We start from the raw sequence: 22,316 nt of genomic DNA on the forward strand, positions 1-22,316 counted from the left end.
AATTTAAACAGAAACAATTCTCATCACAAGAAACTTACAAGGTAATCTTGTGCTGGTCCAATGTTCAATGTAATTTACAACACAAGGTGCGGGGAAAAAAATGACTTTTTTTTTAATAAAAGGATAAGCGCACAAAATTCACCAGGGCAATGTGGAAGTTGGGACATGGAACACATTTTCCCTAAATCCAGCATCAGGATGAAGTGCCCACAAGTCAGGAATGACACAGTTAATTGTAGAATAAAGCTCCTTTAACTCTGTCCAAGAAATGTCATTCACCTCAACCTCGGAAGAGCATTCATTCTTGGACAAGGACATTTTTCATTTCCCACAAGTCATCCAGTGGCTTCTCGGAGCAGGATGGTTAATTTAGTGCCAGTGTTGTTCTGATGGCCCATTGAGACTACCCAGGCTCATCTTACATTAGATCCTTCCAGCCAGCAGTCGCTGCATCAGTTTAGACAAAATGTGAAGTCTCAGAGGTAAAAAGCCAGTTTCAATACCGCTGTGCCACCCAGCCTCCGCCTCCCCTCATTAAGTTCTTACCTTTTGAGCCTGTGAATAGCAGGTCATTAGTTGCATCTAGACACAGCACAGGTTTAGAGTGCCCTTCAGCAACAGAAATGCATTGGAGTGGGGCAGTCCTGTTGCCCTTGGCACCACCAACTGGATTAATCACACCCCTGATAAAAGAACAGATGATGGGTTAACAAACTCCCTTGAATTTAAGTGCTGTTCTCAGGACAGTGATTGGTTGATTTGGAAATGGCTTCTATTCATTAGAAAAAAACCACACGTGGTGATGTCGATGAAAAACCTATACTACCTTCACTTTCCAAAAATAAATCAAGAGAGCAATGTGATGTTGGTCACCCACTCAAACACCAACATTCCAGATCTGAATTACTGCACATAGGTAACATTATCAGTTTGAGAAATCCTATTCATATATGATGTTTGGGCATTTTACAACATTAAGAAACACACAAACTAGTTACAGAAAGTAAATGATCAATTTTCCTTTTCCATGCACTAGTTCTGTAACTATTAAATAAGCATTTTATATTAAGTAGAATTTAGTTGCAATAGAAAATGTTGCACTTTTTAAAAAAGCAAACGTATTTGCCAGATGATAAAAAACATGCAATAGTAAACAACATGCATGTAATGTTATTGATTTCCATTATTGTCACAGTTTGTCAACCAAATCAATGAATTAATGAATTAAGTGCCAAAAATGAAAATTCACTCAGATACTATGTAACTTTAGAGCTCGTCAATGACTTGCTATTTTATGGAGATTTTGATCACACAGTACCTCCCTTCCCTGTGACCTTCACCACCGTGACGGACAAGAGCATCAATATCGTCAGAACACCATCATCTCCAAGTTTCCAACTCACACATAATCCCGACTTGGACAAATATCGCTGTTCCTTCATTATTGCTGGTTAACATTTTGGAATTCCCTACCTAAAACCTTTGCGACAGCACAATGATCACAAGGTTATCTTGCATGCAGCAAGACCTGGACAACATCCAAGCTTGGGCTGATAAGTGGCAAGTAACATTTGCGCCACACAAGTGCCAGGCAATGTCCATCTCCAACAAGAGAAAGTCCAACCACCCTTGACATTCAGTGGCATCACCATTGCCGAATCCCCCACCATCAACATCCTGGGGGTTACCAGTGACCAGAAGCTCAACTGGACCAGCCATATAAATGCCGTGGCTACTAGAGCAGGTCAGAGGCTGAGTATGTGTCAGACTCATCACTTGACTCCCCAAAGCCTCTCCACCAACTGCAAGGCACAAGTCAAAAGTGTGATAGCATACACTCCACATGCCTGATGGGTGCAGCTGCAAGAACACTCATGAAGCTCGACATCACCCAGGACAAAGCAGTCTGATTGACTGGCTGCCCATCCACCACCTCAAACATCCACTCCCTCCACCACCGGTGCACTGTGGCTGCAGTGTGTACTACCTATAGGATGCAGTGCAGCAATTCGCCAAGGCTTCTTCGACAGCACTTCCCAAATCCACGACCTCAACCACTTAGAAGGGCAAAGAGAGCAGGTGCATGGGAACACCATCTCCCGGTTCCCCTCCAAGTCACACACCATCCAAACTTGGACATATATCACTGTTCCTTCATTGTCGCTAGGTCAAAATCCTGAACTCCCTCTCCAACAGTGCTATGGGAGTACCTTCACCACATGGACTACAGCGGTTCAAGAAGTTGTTCACCACCACTTACTCGAGGGCAACTAAGGATGGGCAATAAATGCTCTCCTTGCCAGCGATGCCAGCATCCAGAGAATGAATTAAAGAAAGGACTGCAGCAATTCAGGAGAAAGCCCACCACCACCTTTTCTTTGTACCTAGAAATGGGCAATAAATGCAGTCTTGCTAGTGTTGCCCACATCCCAAGAACCAATTAAAAAAATGTTTAAAAAAAACAAGTACTTCAACATGTGATTTGAAAGAAAGTGCAGCTTATGGGTGCGTATTACAACTTTAGCATCGCTCTGAAATAGTTTTTCTTTGCAGTGATGCTAAAGTTGCAGTATAAATCTGGAGTCAGTATCTAACCTGAAGTAGGCGGTCTCACATTGCTTGGGTCTAATACCACACTTCAAAGGCAATATAAGTTCAGCATTGGTGTATATATTCATCAAAAAACGGGCAGAAAGCAAAATACAACAAAAACAAACCAAGTTAAATCCATAGGACACATGGAGACAGGCAGTGGCCTGTCTTCTTTTAATGTGGGGTCGGGCGGAGCACATTGAGCTAAGTATGGGGACCACCCTGCTGGTTAGTGCCACTATGGCGGGCTGTGCACTTACAGCCAGAAATGTGCGCACGCTTCCTGGCCACTATATTGGTGACTTAGTAGGCTGAATAACGGGCACTGTGTGACCAAATTTATCGGCCATGGTATTAACTAAGAATGGAGGTTAAAAATTTGAATGAATCAAACAGAATACTATTTACCAAGGGTGTGAAATTTCTTGCAAGATCACAGAATCCAGTACACACAATGATGGGTCTTATTGCTACAGTCCCTAGATCATACTATCATATAACTAGATATTGAGCCATGAAGGAAAACTCCTGAATGTAGGGGACATATGAGCCACTTATGAAAGTGACCAGGGATGTTGAACTCAAGGGAATATCTAGTGCAGTCCAAAATATAAAACATTTTGCACTGGAATTGTGAACTATATTTTTGTGTAGCTATCTGTGCTTAACAGCAGTGAATCTAAAATAATGTCATTAGTCATGATGAACAAATCAGCTCGTTAGAATTTTAAAATGGCTCATTTCAATTAGGTGTGTGTGTAAATTGACATGTAGTCTGATGGTAATACCGAGTTGCAAGATTTGTTTATATGGAGGCTGCATCTACAATATTTAGTATCTAAATCAATAAACAGAGCAGAGGTGTTGATGTGCGCCATCAGGAAAAAATATATTTTTGAACAACTGCAGCATTGGCTTTTCCATCCTTACCTCCATTTTGAATTTGAAACCATCGACACTAATCCTGTGTGAATCCATAGAACCAAAACTTTATTTCATTACAGTTATTTAAACCTTTCGCCCTGGATCCAATCATTCCATTCGTCCATGTTAGTCATTCCAATGAAAAGTTACCAACACCAGGTGATCCAACTTAACAAATATTGACAGATGATTGCTACTTTGACTATCTGTTTATGTAAACCAGAGACATAAAAATACTGACTCAAAGCCAAATGAAAGGTGCATGCAAATCAGCCCAACCAAAAGACACATAAACCAAAAACCAGACTGAGAAATGAAACCATCCTTACATTAGAGTGCTCCATTAAAATGCAGTAACGTAGTCAACAACCAACCAACTAATGTGCGGAAATGTGTTGCTTTTTGACACAAGATGCAGTGCTGGGCAGATGTAACACAAACAGTAACGAACAGTAACATGCAAACAGCAAAGCAATCAGCTGTGTGGCCCAGTCAGACCAGAAGCAGAGGCCTGCACAATGCAAGGGGTGACAAAAGAAACTTGTACCTGGAAACCTCCGAGAGAGAGGAGTCACTGTCATCAGACCTACGAACAAAACAGCAGCAGGATTATGGGGAAGAAAGATGGAAAAGCTCCAGCGTGTTGGACTGTTGAGTAGAGTAATTGACGGGAACAAGTCAGAGCAACAGTAGGTGTGCCAAGTTAAGCAATATTTAGTGCCACAAAAGACAGAAACTTATAATAAAGCTGACATTAAGAATAATTTGTGTCAGGAATTATTTCCCCAAACTTGTCCTTACATAGTCTCCTGAACAAACTATGTAATTCTGAGAGCTGATTACAGCCTGAAAATTATGGGTTGAAATCGTGATGTGTGATATTAATGACAAATATTTATTGACTAAAAAAGACACTAACCAGTTTACTTTAAACAGGTTAAGATCGTCACCGACACTGCAGAAAGGAATTCCATTTGAATGCATTAGTTCACCACTAATACTGCATGCACAATTTCAAGGCACTGGCATTTTAAAGTACTCGATCTAAACCGTAAATCACAGGCGAACTGAGAAATTCACCAATCCTTGTTCGTGTGGCTATACACAGATCATTCCATCCATTTTGCCGAAGACTAGAGGGAAGTTATTGTAAATTTTACGATGCCTCAGAGGAGGGTGATCGGGTCAGTCAGCTGATACGGTAGTGAGTGGGACATCAGTAGCTGCCCTGAAATTCTTTGGTTAGAATATGAACTAACTGATTATTATTCTGAAACATAGGTCAAGTGGAAAGCATGAGAGAGCAAATAGGGACCTTCTGTAATGTGACTAAGGTCCCACAGAACTCTATTATGCAATATTGATTTTATTTTTAATGAGAATGTGATTAATGGAAAAAAAAAATAGGTGAATGAATAGCATGGTGGCTGCATTTATTGGAGTGATGAGATGCTGGCTCAATTACTCAACTGTATTCCTGATCTCAGACAGCTCCAACAAAGAGAAGGCGTTACCACCATCACACACACATGCACCTTTAAATCAATGCCTTGGAGTCCCCCACAACTTAGCATTCACTTTTACTTAAAATAACACTCTCCAAAAGAGCTATACATAACCACACTAGCAAGCTGTTGTTTTGTAGGCCAAGTTAAAATGAATTCAAACATAGATATATTGGTAACTGAGTAACAACCAGGAACACAACGGGGCCGATTTTCATTGACCCGTGGAGTCGGGATTGGAGGTGTGCGGGGGGTTAAAGTAACGAATTCGGGGGTCCCGACACCATCCCGCCCCCAACCCGCCTCCATGTAAGTTTCAAAGGAGGAGGGTACCTGCCCTGCACTGGGACCTGCCTACCCGAGGCGGGAAGCGATTAGTGCCAATTAACTGCCTGTTAACATGTACTTAACAGGCAGTTTTTAGTCTAATCCCTATTTTAAAGCTTGAAGTGTGGGATTCCCGACGGCTCCAAACCACGGCAAGTTAGAGTCGTCGGGCCGTCGGGTTGAAGGACTTGGAGGGGTCGAGATGTCAGTGTTCAGATGAGTGATGGGTGCATGAGTGCAAAGGTAAGTGTGTTTGGTGTGTCTAAAGAAGTTTAAATTACCTGTACTTACCTTTACAGCCTTCCTTCCTCTAGGTTTCGGGAGTCCATCATCTAACCGGCACAGAAAGCAGAATGGCTGCGATCTGTCAAAAGTGACAGCCTGCAGCTTTCTGTGCCGGTGAGATTTCTAACTGAGTCTGTGTAGAAGGACTCAGGTTAGAAGTAAGACGGTCAGTGTTTGACAGCTTCAAACAGCTGTGAAACACTGATATTTCATCTGTCAAAACGTCTTGACAAATGAAATTTCAGTCTGTGACGTCACCTGTTGCCGGGTGGCCCTTAATTGGCCTGCTGAGCCCGCTGGGCGGGCTCAACAAGGTCAATCAAGTTAAAATCGCGTGGATTGGCTGCATCTCGATGGAGGCGGGGCTACAACCCCAAAAGTTGTAGTCCCGCCTCCAACCCGACTCCTGAATGAAAATCACCCCCAATGTCCTCAAATGCCGCCGAGTTGGCTGCCATGAGAAAGCTCATCGTTCAAATGTTCTCCATGTAGGTTTTTTTTGGTTGAAAATGGTCTCTACTTAACCACAGGGTTGTGATGTCATCTCCCAACTAATGATATCACAACACAGTCTTGACCAACCTGAAAAAAGTGCCATTCAAAACAATTAATTCAGCATACAGTGCCCCTTCAATTAAGGAATTTATTTTCTTAATTTTACTGAGAATCAGTGTAAAAATACACACACCCAAGGGGCTTATTTTACAAGTTCATGCTGTTGATGGGTAGCCTCTTTTACTTGTCATGCAGTGGAAATTTGGGTGCATATCGCCTGCAGTTTTCCGACCATTCATTTTAAATCATCAGAAAATTGCAGGCATGCAAATTTCTGAGTTACACTGCTAGCAGACAAGGTCAGCAGTGCAGGTTTGTAAAATTACTCCCATAGTGTTGTCACTTTGTGAAGATGCTCAGGTAACAGATCAATACAGAAATAAACTCTTCTGCTGAAAAAAAAAACAGCAATCAGGAGATTTTTTAAAAATTCAGCAAAAAAAAACTTTGGATTATATGCATACCTACCAAAGAAAATAAATTTGCAAGGCTCAGTTTTACCAAAAAAAATGTCATGCATGAATCAGGATGGTTTATACACTACATAGAAAAAAATTAAAAATTGCACCATTTGGTCTTTGGCCCCCTTAACCCATAATCCATTCTGCAATACAATCCAGTTGTATGCAAACCACACTAAATTTATTAAAATCAAATTAAAACTACTGCCTTTGGCAAAGGTAAATGAATGAAAAGTTAAATGTCTAATATTTCTTCTAAAGAGTCCCCAATGGTTCAGAGGTAAAGCCTCGCAAACCAGGATAGTCCAAGGTCATATCCCTTGTTCCCAACACCCCTGCCAAAGATGAATTTTGCCCCCATTGTTCTTCTTTATCTCCAACTAAAAAGGTTTTGTGCTTTCATGAAACAGTTTTTTAAAAATATGTTGTGGTTGTATGTTCAAGTATATTCAATGTGCTGAATATTAAACCACTTCACATATAAGCAAATTAAGTGCAGCACATTGCAATTCCTGTCCATTTAACTATGATATTGTTGCCACATCTTCAGCAGGGTTGTGGAATCAGAGATCTTTGCTGGGGTTTTCCAACTTTGCATCGCCAGCCCATCATTTTCTGCCTATTCACATTAATGGGTGGAAAATTGCAGGCTAGCATGTGTGGAAGTGCAAAACTCTCGCCTCATGTCATTAACATTACAAGGTTTCCAAAGATTCAAGATGCATGTGCCATCAATCTCGATTAATTCACTATTGAGAGATTGTTGCTTCTCTCTTTGCCATCTGTCAAAATCCTGGAACTCCCTCCCTAACAGCACTGAGAGTACCTTCACCACATGGACTGCAGCAGTTCAAGGCAGCGGCTCACCACCACCTTCTCAAGGGTAATTAGGGATGGGCAATAAATGCTGGCCTTGCCAGCGACACCCAGATCCCATAAACGAATTTTAAAAATTGCAGCTACCCAGTCAACTTGTCTCCCACTTTGAGCACCTGAAACAAACATTTCTCTCCTCCTCCTGACTGCTTCCAATTGATTCGTACTCATTTTCTTCTCTACCAGCCACGTCTTACTCTAACAGCCAGTGTGATCCTCATCATCACTGCAGGAGATTGAAGGAATAAAGGTGGAAAAGATAGGGGAAATATGGAGCAAATGAAGAAAAAAAAATAGAAACTAAAGGACGTGTAAAATAAGAAAATCTGACAAAATTAAAGATAAAAATTGTCTTTTTAAAAGTAAGTGAAATTTCTACTTTATCCAAAAGCAAATCTCATTTTTTGTTACTATATATTCAGAGTGTAGTGTGCTTTTCTTTGCCAACTTCTTCCTTTTTTGTGTTTGATTATGTGTGTGTGGGGTGGGGTTAAGGAGGAACACAATAGAAGTGTGATGGGAATCTCTCAGCCCAATACTAAACTGTGCTGAGTGTTCATTCAGAAGTCAGGAAGGAGGCGGGACTACAACTTTCGGGTTGTAGTCCCGCCTCCATCGAGATGCGGCCAATCCACGTGATTTTCACTTGATTGACCTTGTTGAGCCCGCCCAGCGGGCTCAGCAGGCCAATTAAGGGCCACCCGGCAACAGGTGACGTCACAGACTGAAATTTCATCTGTCAAGACGTGTTGACAAGATGAAATATCAGTGTTTCACAGCTGTTTGAAGCTGTCAAACACTGACAGTCTTACTTCTAACCTGAGTCCTTCTACACAGACTCAGTTAGAAATCTCACCGGCTAAAGCTGCAGGCTGTCACTTTTGACAGATCACAGCCATTCTGCTTTCTGTGCCGGCTGAATGATGGACTCCCGAAACCTAGAGGAAGGAAGGCTGAAAAGGTAAGTACAGGTAATTTAAACTTCTTTACACACTTTAGACACACCAAACACACTTACCTTTGCACTCATGCACCCATCACTCACCTGAACACCGACATCTCGACCCCTCCAAGTCCTCAACAGCCCGACTCCTCTAACTTGGCATGGTTTGGAGCCGATAGGAATCCCACCTTCAAAATAGGGATTAGGCTAAAAACTGCCTGTTAACTACCTGTTAACAGGCAGTTAATTGGCACTAATTCCTTCCCGCCTCGGGTTGGCGGGTCCCAGTGCGGGGTGGGTATCCGCCTCCTTTGAAACTTACATGGAGGCGGGTTTTGGGCAGGATGGTGTTGGGACCCCCGAATTTGGGATTTTAACCCCCCGCACGCCTAAAAGCCCGCCTCACGGCACACTGAAAATCGACCCCTTCCATTACAGCCCCACCAGTTTCACAACCACTTTTATTTCCACCTAGTGGTTCAGCTGAGAACTGCCAAAATTTATCTCCGGAGCAAAGACACTTTAGTGTCAGTTAAGAGTAAGGTTCAAATTCACGAGCCTCTGAATTGGCTAGCCAATATTCTCTTAAATCAGATTCACTAAAAACTACATGCTTATCCATTTTCCCTAGCTGAATGCAAGCTTTGAAAAATGTTCACACTAATACAGCAAACTCATTAAGCATTCTCACTTAAGTAGGGGTTTCAAAGCAACTTTTTTTATTCATGGGATAAATCACCTATCTTGAGGCTTGTTTCGTTCAGATTCCGAGAAGAGTGGTATCCACGAGCTTCCTATGTTAACACTGCTACAGGCTCAGTGAGTGGGCGAGAACATGGCAGATGGAATATAATGTGGATAAATGTGAAGTTATCCACTTTGGTAGAAAAAACAGAAAGGCAGAGTATTTCCTAAATGGTGAAAGATTGGGGAATGCAGATGCTCAAAGGGACCTGGGTGTCCTTGTACAAGAGTCACTGAAAGTGAATGTGTAGGTGCAGCAAGCCATTAGGAAGGCAAATGGTATGCTGGCCTTCATTACAAGAGGATTTGAGTACAGGAGTAAAGCAGTCTTAATCCAATTAGATAGGGCCTTGGTGAGACACCTGGAGTACTGTGTACAATTTTGGTCTCCTTACCTACGGAAGGATATACTTGCCATAGAGGGAGTGCAATGAAGGTTGACGAGATTGATGCCTGGGATGGCGGGACTGTCATATGAGAAAAGATTGAGGCAGCTAGGCCTGTATTCTCTTGAATTTAGAAGAATAAGAGGTGATCGCATTGAAGCATACAAAATTATTACAGGGCTTGGTAGGGTGGATGCTGGGAGAATGTTTCCCTTGGCTGGGGAGTCTAGAACCGGGGCCACGGCCTCAGGATAAAGGGTAGGCCATTCAGGCCTGAGGTGAGAAGAAATTTCTTCACACAGAGGGTGGTGAATCTTTGGAATTCTCTACCCCAGAGGGCTGTGGCGGCTCAGTCATTGGGTATATTCAAAAAGAAGTCGATAGATTTCTGACTAGTAAGAGCATCAAGGGATATGGAGATAGGGCAGGTTGTTAACAGGCAGTTAAGAGGCTTATTGTAATTTTGACAGGTTTACTGCAGGCTTCCTGATGTCCGGACACCACGCCAGGGTAAGTGTGGCGGGCTGTGGGTCTACTGTAATGTTTCTTCATTGATGACAGCTGCAGAAGTGGTGTGAAAGATTCAATTGTACACTGGTGAGTTTCAGAGGTAAGAAAATGTTGGGAAAATCATTTTTAATGTATTTAGACTTTTCTGTAGGTAACAAGTTTTTGAAGTGTTTGTGTAGTCCCACCTCATTGGGAGAACCTCTCTCACCAGTGACATATTGCTTCTGTAACCTCACCTGCAGCTGCCATCTGTTCTAGCCGAAGGAGGGAATCACTGGAGAGCCTGAGTGCAAGGGCTCACCTTTGTACAGTGATTGTCAGTGTTTGCAGCACCTCAATGCTGTCAAACACTGAAAAATCAGCTGTCAAAAAAAATTGATCGTGGCCCCTTTAAGAAAACTGGCAGATGACGCATCATCAACTGACGTCATCTGACACCGGCTTTCTCCAAATTGGCCAGCAAGCCCGCAGGGCGGGCTTAACAAGGCCAATTGACGCAAAATAGCGTCTGTGCGTCGGACTTCATTGGGGGCGGGACTAGAAACCGAAAGGAAGCCGTTTCGCCCCTAGGCCGCACCAAAGGGTAAAATCCAGCCCACAGATCCAGGGCTGAAAATTCAGTAGGGTTAGCGCCCATTTTGCGGCGCTAGAGGGCCTAGCGCCGCAATGATAGCCGTTTCTGAAATTCACTTCGGCGCTGCCATCGGCGTTAGCCGGTTGCGCTGCGCCGGCACCGATGACGTCATCGGTGTGCGCAGCGTCCCGGTTGCCGTGGCAACGCGCCAGAACGCCGAAATTCAGTTGCGGCCGCCTCGCCCGTGGCAGCCGCAACTAAGACTCTGGCAACCGAGTCTTACACAAGTTAGCGCCGGCGCATTAAGGTCGCGCGGCGGCCGGCCGCCTGCCCGCACCTCCCTCCCCGGACTCCTCCACCCCCCCCCCCCCCGCGGAACAGATGCGTCTGGCCTGCAAGCCCGGCACTTGTCCGAGGTGCCGGGCTCATTTTTGAAAAAATCAAACGGCCAGCGATCGGGTGAAGGCAGCGCCTCCTTAACGGGAGGAGGAGGCCTGCACTTCCCCAGCCTGCCGCACCGCATCGGGTGCCGCAGCGCCGGATTAGCGCCGCAATGCGGCACTCGGCGCCCATTGGGAGGCACTCACGCCCGCCAGTAGCGCCGGCAGCCGTCTGGGCGCGGCGCTACTGAATTTTTGGCGCGCGCAAGGGAATTAGCGCCGGCGCTAAATTTCCGGCGCTAAAGCCCTGGCGCGGCGTCAACTCAATTTCTAGGCCCCAATGTTTTGTGGGTCTACAGTCCTGCCAATGAGATAAGACATCCAAATTTAGGAGTAGTCATTTTAGTTCTCTCGTTCACAGAGGTCAACCTCCGGTAATCTGACCTGATGAACTTCCAATGTAGAAGTGCCTTTAGGGGAAAGTTGCTGCCTCAGCATCAGTGCTGAAAAGCTTGCAGCTCTCACATATTCATAAATATGCTCATTTACAAAGTCACACTTCATTATCACCTTCAGAAGGTGGAGGGGGAAAAAGAGAAAGAACATACAGTTCTTGCTAATCTGGGAGAATTGTAATTTCCCATCTAAATGAGGAACAGTGCATGCCTGCTAATAGGCAGTGTTAATGGACATTTCTCTAAGGAACATTGACTCAGCAAACTATTCATTCGTCAACATATTAGTGTTTATTTAGGAAGAAAGTTTGGATTAAAATAATGTTGTGCTTGCTATAGGACGGTTTCTAATGAGCTCCTGCTGTATCCTTTTACTGCATGCAGGCACAGAATGTTCAATCTTCCCTTCCAAGTCCCACCATGATTGCTCTACGTATAATTGTCAGTTTTTTATTTAGAGGGGCAAAAAGGTGTCTGAGCTACACAATAAGAATGCAACTAAAAACAGCAATTTTAAGACATTTGGGGGGGGAAATTGGCTTGATTTGTTAGCGCTCCTGGGGAGCTCGAAAAGGGGTCAGTGTTTATTTTACCATATGCTGTGCTGAAATGGCATGTTTTACAGCACATCAGGGCAATGAAGTTCAGTGACTGGGTTTGACTGCATGTCATGATCAACTTACTCAGAACTGCAAGTTAAAATACGCAAGGCTGTCGTTCAAGTGCATTTAATTGAAGACTGAAAAAAAAACACTGCATTTCCATATTGCGGATGATGAAGTGCTCAGCTTAACCTGGGATAAATAGATCATGTTCACTTGAATATTATGGACAACCACGGTTATCCCACGAGTCAGATAAATGGTGTAATGTGTGAATTTAAAATTTGATTGAAGTAGGGCAGCGGATATTTCTGTTTCCTGGTTGGCGCACCGCCCCACGTGATCCCAGGTAATCTTACGCACACGGTGCACCCTGGGATCCGTGGGCCACTACGCTGCGCACAACTCTGCAGTGAAACAACGGAAGTTTTCGAAGGAGGCCTCGCACCAAGTAAGTGCGGATTTCTTTCGGAGGCAATTTCAGGGCCAATATGAATATATAGAAGTAGCATTGCCTTAGCAGAGTGGCTCAAGAAATGTTTTTGGAACTAGATGTATTGCAGTCTGTACCTACAGAGGTAGATGCTGATCTAGGCTGGTATATCAATTTGGGTCAAATTGCTGGGATTGAGTAAACGAAGCTAGAACAAGGTACACCTTTAGAAACTCAGCTCTGGTCGAGTAAAAACCTCTGCAACTTTACTTTAATAACTATAATGAAATATCAAAGTATTTTAGTTTCCTGTCCCGCTTTTATTTAGTTTCTCTGGATATTTTTACTTAAATCTTCTGGTCTATTGTTAAAAGCATGTTCAGGAGGCATGTAATCCACACTGGACTGCAAGGGAGTTACAGTCATGCAGTCAAAAATAAAGTACCAAATGCGTGGCACAACAGAATCTTTAAATAAAATGTTACTTGGCCTACCTACACATAGCAATGGTGACTAAGACAAGTATACACACAGCCAACATTGTGAAAAAGACAAACTTTGATGACACAGACCGACAAAATTAATGTTATTGGAACAGGCAAACATACAGAATTTGGGAACAAGAAACACAAGTGGAATGTGTCTATTCCATTTATAGATTGGAATGTTCATGGGTTCGGAGAGACAGACAAACACATAGCAATAACAACCCTCCTTCAATTATGCTTCCTGGAGTGCCTTCAGGAACAAGACAAAGCACAATATATATCCCCAGAGTTATACTTTAAGTAATGTGAATGAATAGCTTTTAGTCATGCAAAATTCACACGGATCTCATTTTGGTCAAACCGTTTCTGAAGAAAATAAATGTTTTTAAAAATCTATGGCAAACCAGGCTCGAGTGTGTGGAGAATGGAAAAAAAACAGCGTTCTGATTTTGATATGGAACATCTGATCAGACAGCTATAGCTTTAATAGACAAAAGATTTTAAACGGAGAGGTGGCAGGGGTTGGCAGTGGACAGGAAGAAATCATTAAAATGGTGCACAGAGGTTTTGTGCTCACAAGGTTCATACTAATTACAGTCCCCACTACTTAAAACATCCATGTTTGAAACAGGCAGTCACTTATATTGGCCAAAAAGTGATAACCATTATCCATTTGCACTAATGCCAATATCAAAGTTTCCAGTTATAGTGTTTTACGTGCTCAGTTTATTTTGGCCAGAAATAGCTGTGTTTACTCATGTTCGTACCTCATTAAGGTGCACTGAATGTAATAAAAGAGCCTCTGGCAGTAATAAAGTAGAATCTTTTGAAAAGAGATCTTTTTACTTTCATCCAATTGAATTTATGGCCGATATAATTTAAACTAATGATGGGCATACACATTACTCAAAGCTCAAGCCATTAAAAGCAACTGTGATTTACTGCTGCGCGTACAAAACAGTGCTGGCAATCTCGCGAAGACTCTGCAAAAACCTGCATAAAACTACTGCTCCTATTATAGGTTGATCAATTGGTTATTCTTGCATAAAATCCTCTACAGGAACTCTTTTAAACTCTTCACTGATAATTTATCATACAGAACAGGTCTCGTGCAAGCCAAGACTAAATTGATTCTGGTTGCACAAGGATAGAAAATTATTCAGGTGTGTGTTCATTTCTGCCACTAGCTTTTTTCCGTAAACCCTAAAATAGCTAAAGGGAGGGTTGTAATAAAAATGCAGCCTCTAGTATAATGATAACTGTGTGAAGTAGCATTGTTTTGCTTGCAAGATAAATGATGATTACAAATTTCTCTAAAAGGGCATTCACCTTTTAATTCATCAAATTGTTGGTTATTTCTGACAAAAGGTCATCGACCTGAAACGTTAACCCTGTTTCTCTCTCCCCAGGTGCTGCCTGACCTGCTGAGTGTTTCCAGCATTTTCTGTTTTGATTTATAATTGTTGGTTATTTATGCCTGAAAGAAACGACTGATCAGCTAAAGTTATTTTTCTTATTTTCTGACCATCTATGGAGGTAGTTAAAAAAAAGAATTTAAAACACTGTGTGACAAATATTTAGGTTAGTCTAGACAGTGTTTGGCCATCAATGCTATTCGTGCACTGGCTTTTAATTTTATTACCGCTGCTGAGTTACACCATTGCGTATAGCGGGCAAATCACGTTCACATGAGCGCGCCTACTATAAGCGGTGAGGACTGTAATTACAAAACCAAGTGAACTTACAACTACCGGTGCTTTATCAGCATTATTTCAGGCAGGCTGACATTTCCAGTGACCTGAAGGCACAGGTAGAAAACTTTCATTATCATTTCTAGCTCATAGCCACGAACAGGTTAATCCAGGATCAGTGAATTGTTGTGCCTAGTGGACATTAGCCCGTACAGCTTAGCCCCTTGAATCACAGTTTGCTTATTCTTCAATTTATTATTGGACATTAGCCTAATTTAGATTGAAGAGTCACTAGAACAAGGATTCCAAGCAAAAAAAACAATTAGAAGTATTTGGACTGCCACCAAACAAAGGGAAATTCTATTCTCCAGCACGGTTATACCCTTACCCAGATTAATTGTGTTAAAACTCTGATTACCAAATGGGGGTTGCAATAATCTCTCTCTCTTTATCCCTTGAAGGACTTTTTCATTATGTTAAGTGGCAGAAACAATAAGCATAACAATCCATAGACTGCACAATGGCATATAGGAAAAGCAGGCGCTGAGGCTCGAAACAGCTTGTTAGGGGTTAATATCATGCAAGAGAGAGAGCAATAGACTACCTCATCCTTAGAGCATTATAAGATATCATTAATCAAAATCAGGACTGGAATGGAGCTATTCTAACAATTTAAACATTATAAAGTTCTGGGTTCTCTTCAAAAAGCATTAGAAATTCCATCTTGTATATTGGAAATAAATTATGCACTCTTTTCTGCAGCAACTTAACTGAATCAGACAATTCTCTGTGAAAATAGAAATCCCTAAAAAGAAAATGACTTGGGAATGAATGTGTTGAGCTTTCAGAAAATATTCACTTCACTTTTACAGTTCACAATGAAAACGTGTTAACTTAAGTCAGTTTACAAGGATATTGTTTTTAATTCTAATATAAATTGAGCATCAACATATAGGTTGGATATTACAAAAGCTGTTATTTCTTTTACTCTGAAAGGAAATACCTATATGTGTATATTTAAATTTTGATCGTAAAAGCTAATTACTGTTTCCACAATATTTCCGATATGACTAAATCAATCCCTTGAGGAAATTGACAATGTTAAATTTCTGGATTAACTTGTTAAATTCCAAAAGGATTCATAATGTATAATCACCCTGGCAGTAAATTATCATAATGCTGATTTCATATTTCACACTTCAGAAAAAGGTTAGCAGCTGATCAAAAAAGTATTTCTAAAGCTTCAGAAATGACCAGGAGTTGATCAAATTGATCAATTTTTCATAATGGCATCAGCGCATTTATCACACTGAGGGCAACATAAATTCCTTCTGTCATGCACTTACTTGTCATGCGCAGGGAAAGTCTGAAGTTGGGTACTGGTGAGTCGGGAGAACACGTTCCTGTCATTACGAGCTCGGGTTGGAGGGGAGGAAGGAGGAGTTATATTAATTTCAGAGGACCTCCAATCAGACCTGCAAGGAACAACAGATTTAGTCAGAGACAGAATAATCATCCAATACAGTACATAGTCATTAAAATGTTATATCAAGTAGTAAGCCTACTTATTCTTTCTTTCATTGTATTCAACTTCTAGCATCCTTTTTTCAATAATGAGGATGAGGCACTAAATTGCACAACTCATAAAACAGATGTAAAGGGCTCAGGGGGAAGAGACTAATCCAGTTTAGTTGTATTCTGTGTAAATTAGAAATTAATTGGCTGCAGATTATAATGGTCGGAATCATACGAGTCTAGGTTTTCCAATCGTAACGCCTTAAAATTAAAGGGTTACTGTCGATATTATGATCTGAAAACCCAGGCCATGGTATCTAGAAAGCAGCAAGTAAAGCTAAGAATTTAGCATTTTTACATTTATTACAAATTCCAATGGATCCAAAATGACAGCTAAGGCCTGTTATGCTACCACTTCTCAGCAGGTTTTCCACTGAAACTGGTTGCGAGGTAAGGCACATCAGCTAAAGGTACAGAAGAGAACTACTGAAAGTTGATGTAGATTTAATTGGTAGAATGGGGTGCAACTCTATTCAACAACTATCTCAGGTAAATGTGCTTACAAACAACTGGAGCATCAGTTCACTTCCTACTGACATTGCAGCTGTAGTGTAAATGTAGCCCAAATCTGGCGTATGCGGCTGGCCTGACATGAAGTGAGAATCCCTGGAGGGTGTAATCTCACTCTGCTTTGGAGCCAATTCGGGGCTTGACAGGCAATTTACATTCAATTACCTGGAATTTCCATAGGGATTCTCCTGAACTCCTGCCGTAACTTTGACAGAAAACTTGCAGAAATAACAAACGCCCGTTTCCGCTGATTCTGTAGGCTTTCTGCTGATTTTCTGCTGAAGGTACGATGGGGGAAATCAGGAACACTAGATCTGTAGTGCGACTGCACCGTTAAACTACAGATTAAGAATAAATCAGGTGCACTGATTATCTTAGAATATTCAGTCAAATATGAATAACTCTTGTTGCTTGTGAAATAATGAATGCTTGTCATCTAGATTTACTGTGGTCAAAAAAAACTATCCTGCCAACATTTTTATTCGAGGTGTGAGGTCTCAGGGTCTACTGAAAATAAATACAATGTTTTTGACACTGAGATATATCATGGAACAAGCAGATTGGAGTGGTATACGGCATGTAGTTTCCTAAGATGACTAGGCCCTTGGGAGTCATAATGCCCGCCTGTAATCTGATTCTCCAACCATTCTGACCATTAGGGGGAGAAATTGAGTATAGCCCCATTTGGGGCGCCAGCCTCGCCAGGGCGCTAAAAGTAGCGCCCCCGCACCGGAAATTGAGTGGTTGTGCCCCAAAGGGAAGCGGGGCGCTACTGGAGGTGCTCCGCATCCCTCTTGGGGCGCTGCGAGTGAATATTGTGGCGCTACGTGCCACACGCTGCGCTGCGGTATTGCAGGCCTTCCTCCCCTTCTTAAAGGGGAGGGGCCTTGTGCAGCGCGATCTGGGGCCCAGCTGGGCCCCCGAGGATCGGGAGTGCAGGCAAAAGAGCCCGGCACCGAGGAGAAGTGCTGGGCTCTTGGAGCGCAGCCAGCACTCCGCGGGGAGCCGGGGGGGGGGGGGGGTTCAGGAGGCCGGAGACGGGAGCGCAGGCAGGTGCTGGCAGGCGGCCAACAACAAAAATGGCCACCCCGCACATTGCCTTTAATTTGCACCTCCCCGGCTGCAGGTTCGCCCCCCTGACCCCGTCGGACATAACGTCCGGCGGTAAATCAGGGGGCGCTGCTGAATATCGTGGCCGGGGCATCAGCGGGGCACTGCGCACACCGATGACATCATCGGGAGCGGCGCAGCGCTAATGGTTAGCCCCACCACTAACGCCCCGCGGAATTTAGCGGGATGCGTGGACAGTGCTGCGCCCGGGCGCCAGTTGGCTTGCGACCCACTTAGCGCCCTCTTAAGGCGCTAACGGGTGGCACAACCAACTGAATTTCTCCCCATTAATGTTTTAGGATGTTATCTGAAACCGGGAGAAAGAACCAATTAACTCACAAGAGGCGGACTGTACTCTGAAGCACAGCAGCCAACTGAAAACATGAGAACTTGCAACATAACTAGTGATAGCAATTGAATCCTGTGCTGGCAACTACTTAAAACCTTTAAAGAATTCTTGCAATGCCAACCTTTGCCTGATCAGAATCTCCCAGTTTCAACTCCAAGGGCACAGTGCGAGAATAATGTCATGGAAAGATGATGATAAACATTTGCTTCAAAGTGCAGAAATAGCTGCGTATTTACACATACTGGTCTAAGACTTCACTATTGCATCTTCCTATCCCCTCTCGCACTGTGAGCTAATTTCAGTCTGACATATTAGTTATTGATACACACTCACATCAAGCTCACCATATTGTGTCTGACACTGTACTTGTGTTCCGATAACAAGAGTATCAGAAATTAAAGCGACTACTCTAATTACACTTGTATTAGATTAACTTTTATTATAAAGTTAATATGACAGTAAATATGCCTTTATTTCAAATAGCAGTACTCTCTATCATAAATCTCTGTGAACATGCTGCTTTGTCTTGTATTAACCTAGATTTGTCAGTTGAGATCTGTACTTTCTCATAGGACTTTCTCCTCGAGAGTGATGATGTATCTTGCAGCTTCTTAGTAGATTGCCTGGGACTGTGGAAAAAATGAAAGATTATTAGGAAGTTCTCAATGGACCCTTGACACACAAATTGATCTTCTCAATTTTTATTTCAATGTTAGTCAATCTCCCATGGCATTGCACATGGGAAGTCAGGAACAAGTGCACTCTTCAGGTGAAGCAGGGTTAGAGGGCAGGGGATAATTGGACCAGGGCAGGGAAATTTATTTCAGCCCCCATCATAGAAGTTTTGTAATAACAACAGAAAATGCTGGAAACACTCAGCAGGACAGGCAGCATCTGTGGAGAGTGAAACAGGGATGCTGCCTGACCTGCTGAGTGTTTCCAGCATTTTCTGTTATTTCAGATTTCTAGCATCCGCAGTATTTTGCTATTATAGAAATTTTGTAGATAGGAAGTGCGAATAAGCATCAGATTTTTTTATACATCAAAAAGCTGCGGTATACAATATTTCCTGTAACTATAATTTATTACCACAGATAAAATGGTCTGAAAATGGCGGTCGGAGGCTTCCCGCCCGTTTATGCCTCTGAACCGAAAGAAAACTCCGTACTTACCTGGTGTCTCCGGAGTTTCGGACTGTTCTGGTCCTGGGCCTGCAGGCGTATGCCTGCGTAAAGGCCCACGCATCCCAGGGGCGCACGCAGTTCGCAAGCGTCCCTGGAATTATGTGGGCCAGGCCAACCAATGACAAAGGGGGATTCCTATGATGCTTATGCAGATTCCATTTACGTACGGAATCCCCATAAGCTTAATAGAAATCACCTAAAAAATAACATTTCACCCCACTTAAATAAGTGAATGTTTAAATCATTGAAAAAAAAATTATTTTAACATTTATTTTAACCCTTACACCTTTTACCAGGCTTAAGGGTTTTGTGGGTATTCACTGGGCGGTAATTGGGCAAATAGACCAACTCTGCACCAGCGAAAGTGAAGTTACAGCGGATCTGTCCAAGCGAAGCTTGACAGATCGCAAGTTCTGGGTTTTCGCACATGTGCATTGCATGTGGAAACCCGGAACTTGCGGGGCCTTTCACAGCACTGTACACAGTCATAGGCCCTGTAAATTCCAGGCCATTATGTTCTGGTTCAACGGGTCACATCAGAATTGTACATCAGATATAACTCTGGTCATCTGCACTGTTCCAACAGAGTCTCACGTGATCCATCCATTTTATAATGGACTGAAGAAATAGCACCACCTACCAATGTTCCCTTTAATTTTTGGGGGGCGCGCGGCCCATTCAAAATACCGCACATGCGCAGTTTTTCCCCATTTAATAGTTGGTGAGCTGGCAGCGCAGGAGCTTCAGAGCGTTGTGTGGCCATGCAGCTTAAAGGAAACATTGCCACCCATTGTAAAAAATACAATACAATACTTTCACGTGTACGTGAGGGAGATACTGTTGCTACAGAGCAGGGTCCTCTTCACTTTAAGTCTCTTGATCCTTCTTCGGTTTCTTTACATCACACATCACTGCTCAAGGCGGCAGGATTTGGCTCACATTCCTAACAATGTCACGGCAGCTGTCCGTCAGAATGTGGGCGAGAGCAGATCAGGGTTCTCCCTGCAATTTTCTATCACTGTGTAAGAACTGGATGCACAAAATCTGTTGTACCACTCTGTAGCCAACAGGCAGCTCCAGGAGCACAGGACAATTCAAGTTAATTGTAGCTTCCAAATAAACAGACAATTATTTCAAAATAAAACATGGCACACAACCCTCCACTGCAATATAAGAACAGTACATTGACTTACAAAGTGTTTCCAGATCTAAGTTGGAGGGCAATGGATTCCTTGTCCTTTGGAACCCGTGAGAGGGCTTCAATTATCTTGAAGCCATTCTCTTTTATGTCAGCTGATCTTATTAGACTTGGGGTGGACAGGTCCAGGGCGGAGCCATAACCTTCCCGATAATGCAACTCCATCTTTTGCTCAGTCTGTAAATTAAAAATCAAAATCATAATGCAAGAGTCAAAACTTAACATGTTAGTTTAGGAATAAAAATCAGTGGGCGTAACGACACAGTACCAGTGCAAGATCCTGTCTCAACCTCAACTACACAGACAATGTTAGTGCAAGATACGAGAAAGACACCGCAGCCATTTCCACTCTGGGGACAATTTCTTTTTAACTTGAAGATATTTTTAAAATGTAAAGAGTGAGATCGCCAACCTACTTGTGGTCAGTTAGCAGCAAGGTTATATTTTTTGTGTGTGAATTAAATTTTTATTGGAATTGTTGCTAGGACGAGTAGGAACCGATGTGACATGTATACGTCGTTTGAAAAATAAACTGGCATCACAGTCAGAGTTCCCAAATTAGCAAGAAAAAGTTGAAAAAGTCATTCTTAGTTTGGGGTCTGCAATCACCAGTGAGTAAAATGTACTTTTGAAATGTTACAAGTTCTCAAAAACATGGACAACCTGCTGCAAAATGGCACACTAATTGGTAATGCTGGTACAGCACTTTTTAATGATATTCAAAGCTGGGGTACACGTAACACAATATCTGCTGGCACTAAAAATAGACAGAGGGGGTCATTTGTCCCTTAGCAAACGGAGTGCGTAGATCTAGCACATCTCTAGGATAAAGCAACAGTCATACCTTTATTCTAAAATCTCCCTGGCTCAGGGAATGCTTCGAGTAAGAACTGGATGTTAAACTGGAAAGAGAAGACATATAAGTTATTAGAATAAACTATGAAATGTACAGATTCAACAGTTTCCTACATTACAACAGTGGCCACATTCGAAAGTACTTCATTGGCTGTAAAGCACTTTGGAACGTCCTGAGGTTGTGAAAGGCGCTATATAAATGCAAATCTTTCTTTCTCAGAGAAATGGGCAGGTTAATCGTGTGCAAACCTTAAAACTCAATCTATTATTTTTAACCTGGAAAGCATACCTTAGACAGTAATACTTTAATAATTACAACATAAAATTACATATATTTAAACAAATTGTGGTACATGTAATATAAAAAATAACTGATTTTCCTGCTGATAGATGATGCACAGTGAACCACCTCCTGGCTGGCTTTCTACTTCACCTATTGTAGTCTTAAAAATATCTGGCAAGACTTGTATCAGTGATTTTTGTCAGCTGCTATCAGTTCACTGTGGGCTCTCCTGGCTCAAAAGGTAAGTTTCATTTGTTTTTAATACAAATAACAGTGGGAATATACAACAGGCCTCCATTGTGTAGTTGAGAGATTAATGCAGCTATTGTGGTGGGGTTAAGACCAGTTTCTGACTAGGTATGACAGCAGCATGAGCACTCAAGGGCCAAAATCAGCGATGGGTCTGCAGTGGGCAAGGCCCCTCTTGGAGCCCTGGCAGTAGCTTCTTATCATTGGCACTCGACACAGGGAAACATAGGAGGCTGTTAGTAATACCTTACTGCTACAGACAGATCAAAAAA

General features: G+C 42.5%; 1 protein-coding gene across 3 annotated transcripts in view; it reads right to left on the reverse strand.

The window, feature by feature from the left end:
* kif21b (kinesin family member 21B) overlaps window positions 1-22,316 on the reverse strand; it is a 175,791-nt gene that overhangs the window by 25,042 nt on the left and 128,433 nt on the right. For 2 of the 3 annotated variants that reach the window (XR_015081709.1, XM_086011338.1), the window contains exons 24-29: window positions 21,502-21,559; window positions 20,653-20,834; window positions 18,812-18,904; window positions 16,078-16,206; window positions 4,064-4,102; window positions 547-683 (exon numbers count right to left, since the gene is read on the reverse strand). Coding sequence is in view for 1 of the 3 variants with exons in the window: in XM_086011338.1 (XP_085867464.1) it covers window positions 547-683; window positions 4,064-4,102; window positions 16,078-16,206; window positions 18,812-18,904; window positions 20,653-20,834; window positions 21,502-21,559 (638 nt within the window). In the remaining 2 variants the exon portion in view is untranslated. The remainder of the gene's footprint in view (window positions 1-546; window positions 684-4,063; window positions 4,103-16,077; window positions 16,207-18,811; window positions 18,905-20,652; window positions 20,835-21,501; window positions 21,560-22,316) is intronic. The other variant, XR_015081710.1, reaches the window with a different exon arrangement.

This window comes from Somniosus microcephalus, chromosome 18, assembly GCF_052327205.1.
Source record: "Somniosus microcephalus isolate GS21.2 chromosome 18, FLI_Smic_1.0, whole genome shotgun sequence".
Taxonomy (NCBI): Eukaryota; Metazoa; Chordata; class Chondrichthyes; order Squaliformes; family Somniosidae; genus Somniosus; species Somniosus microcephalus.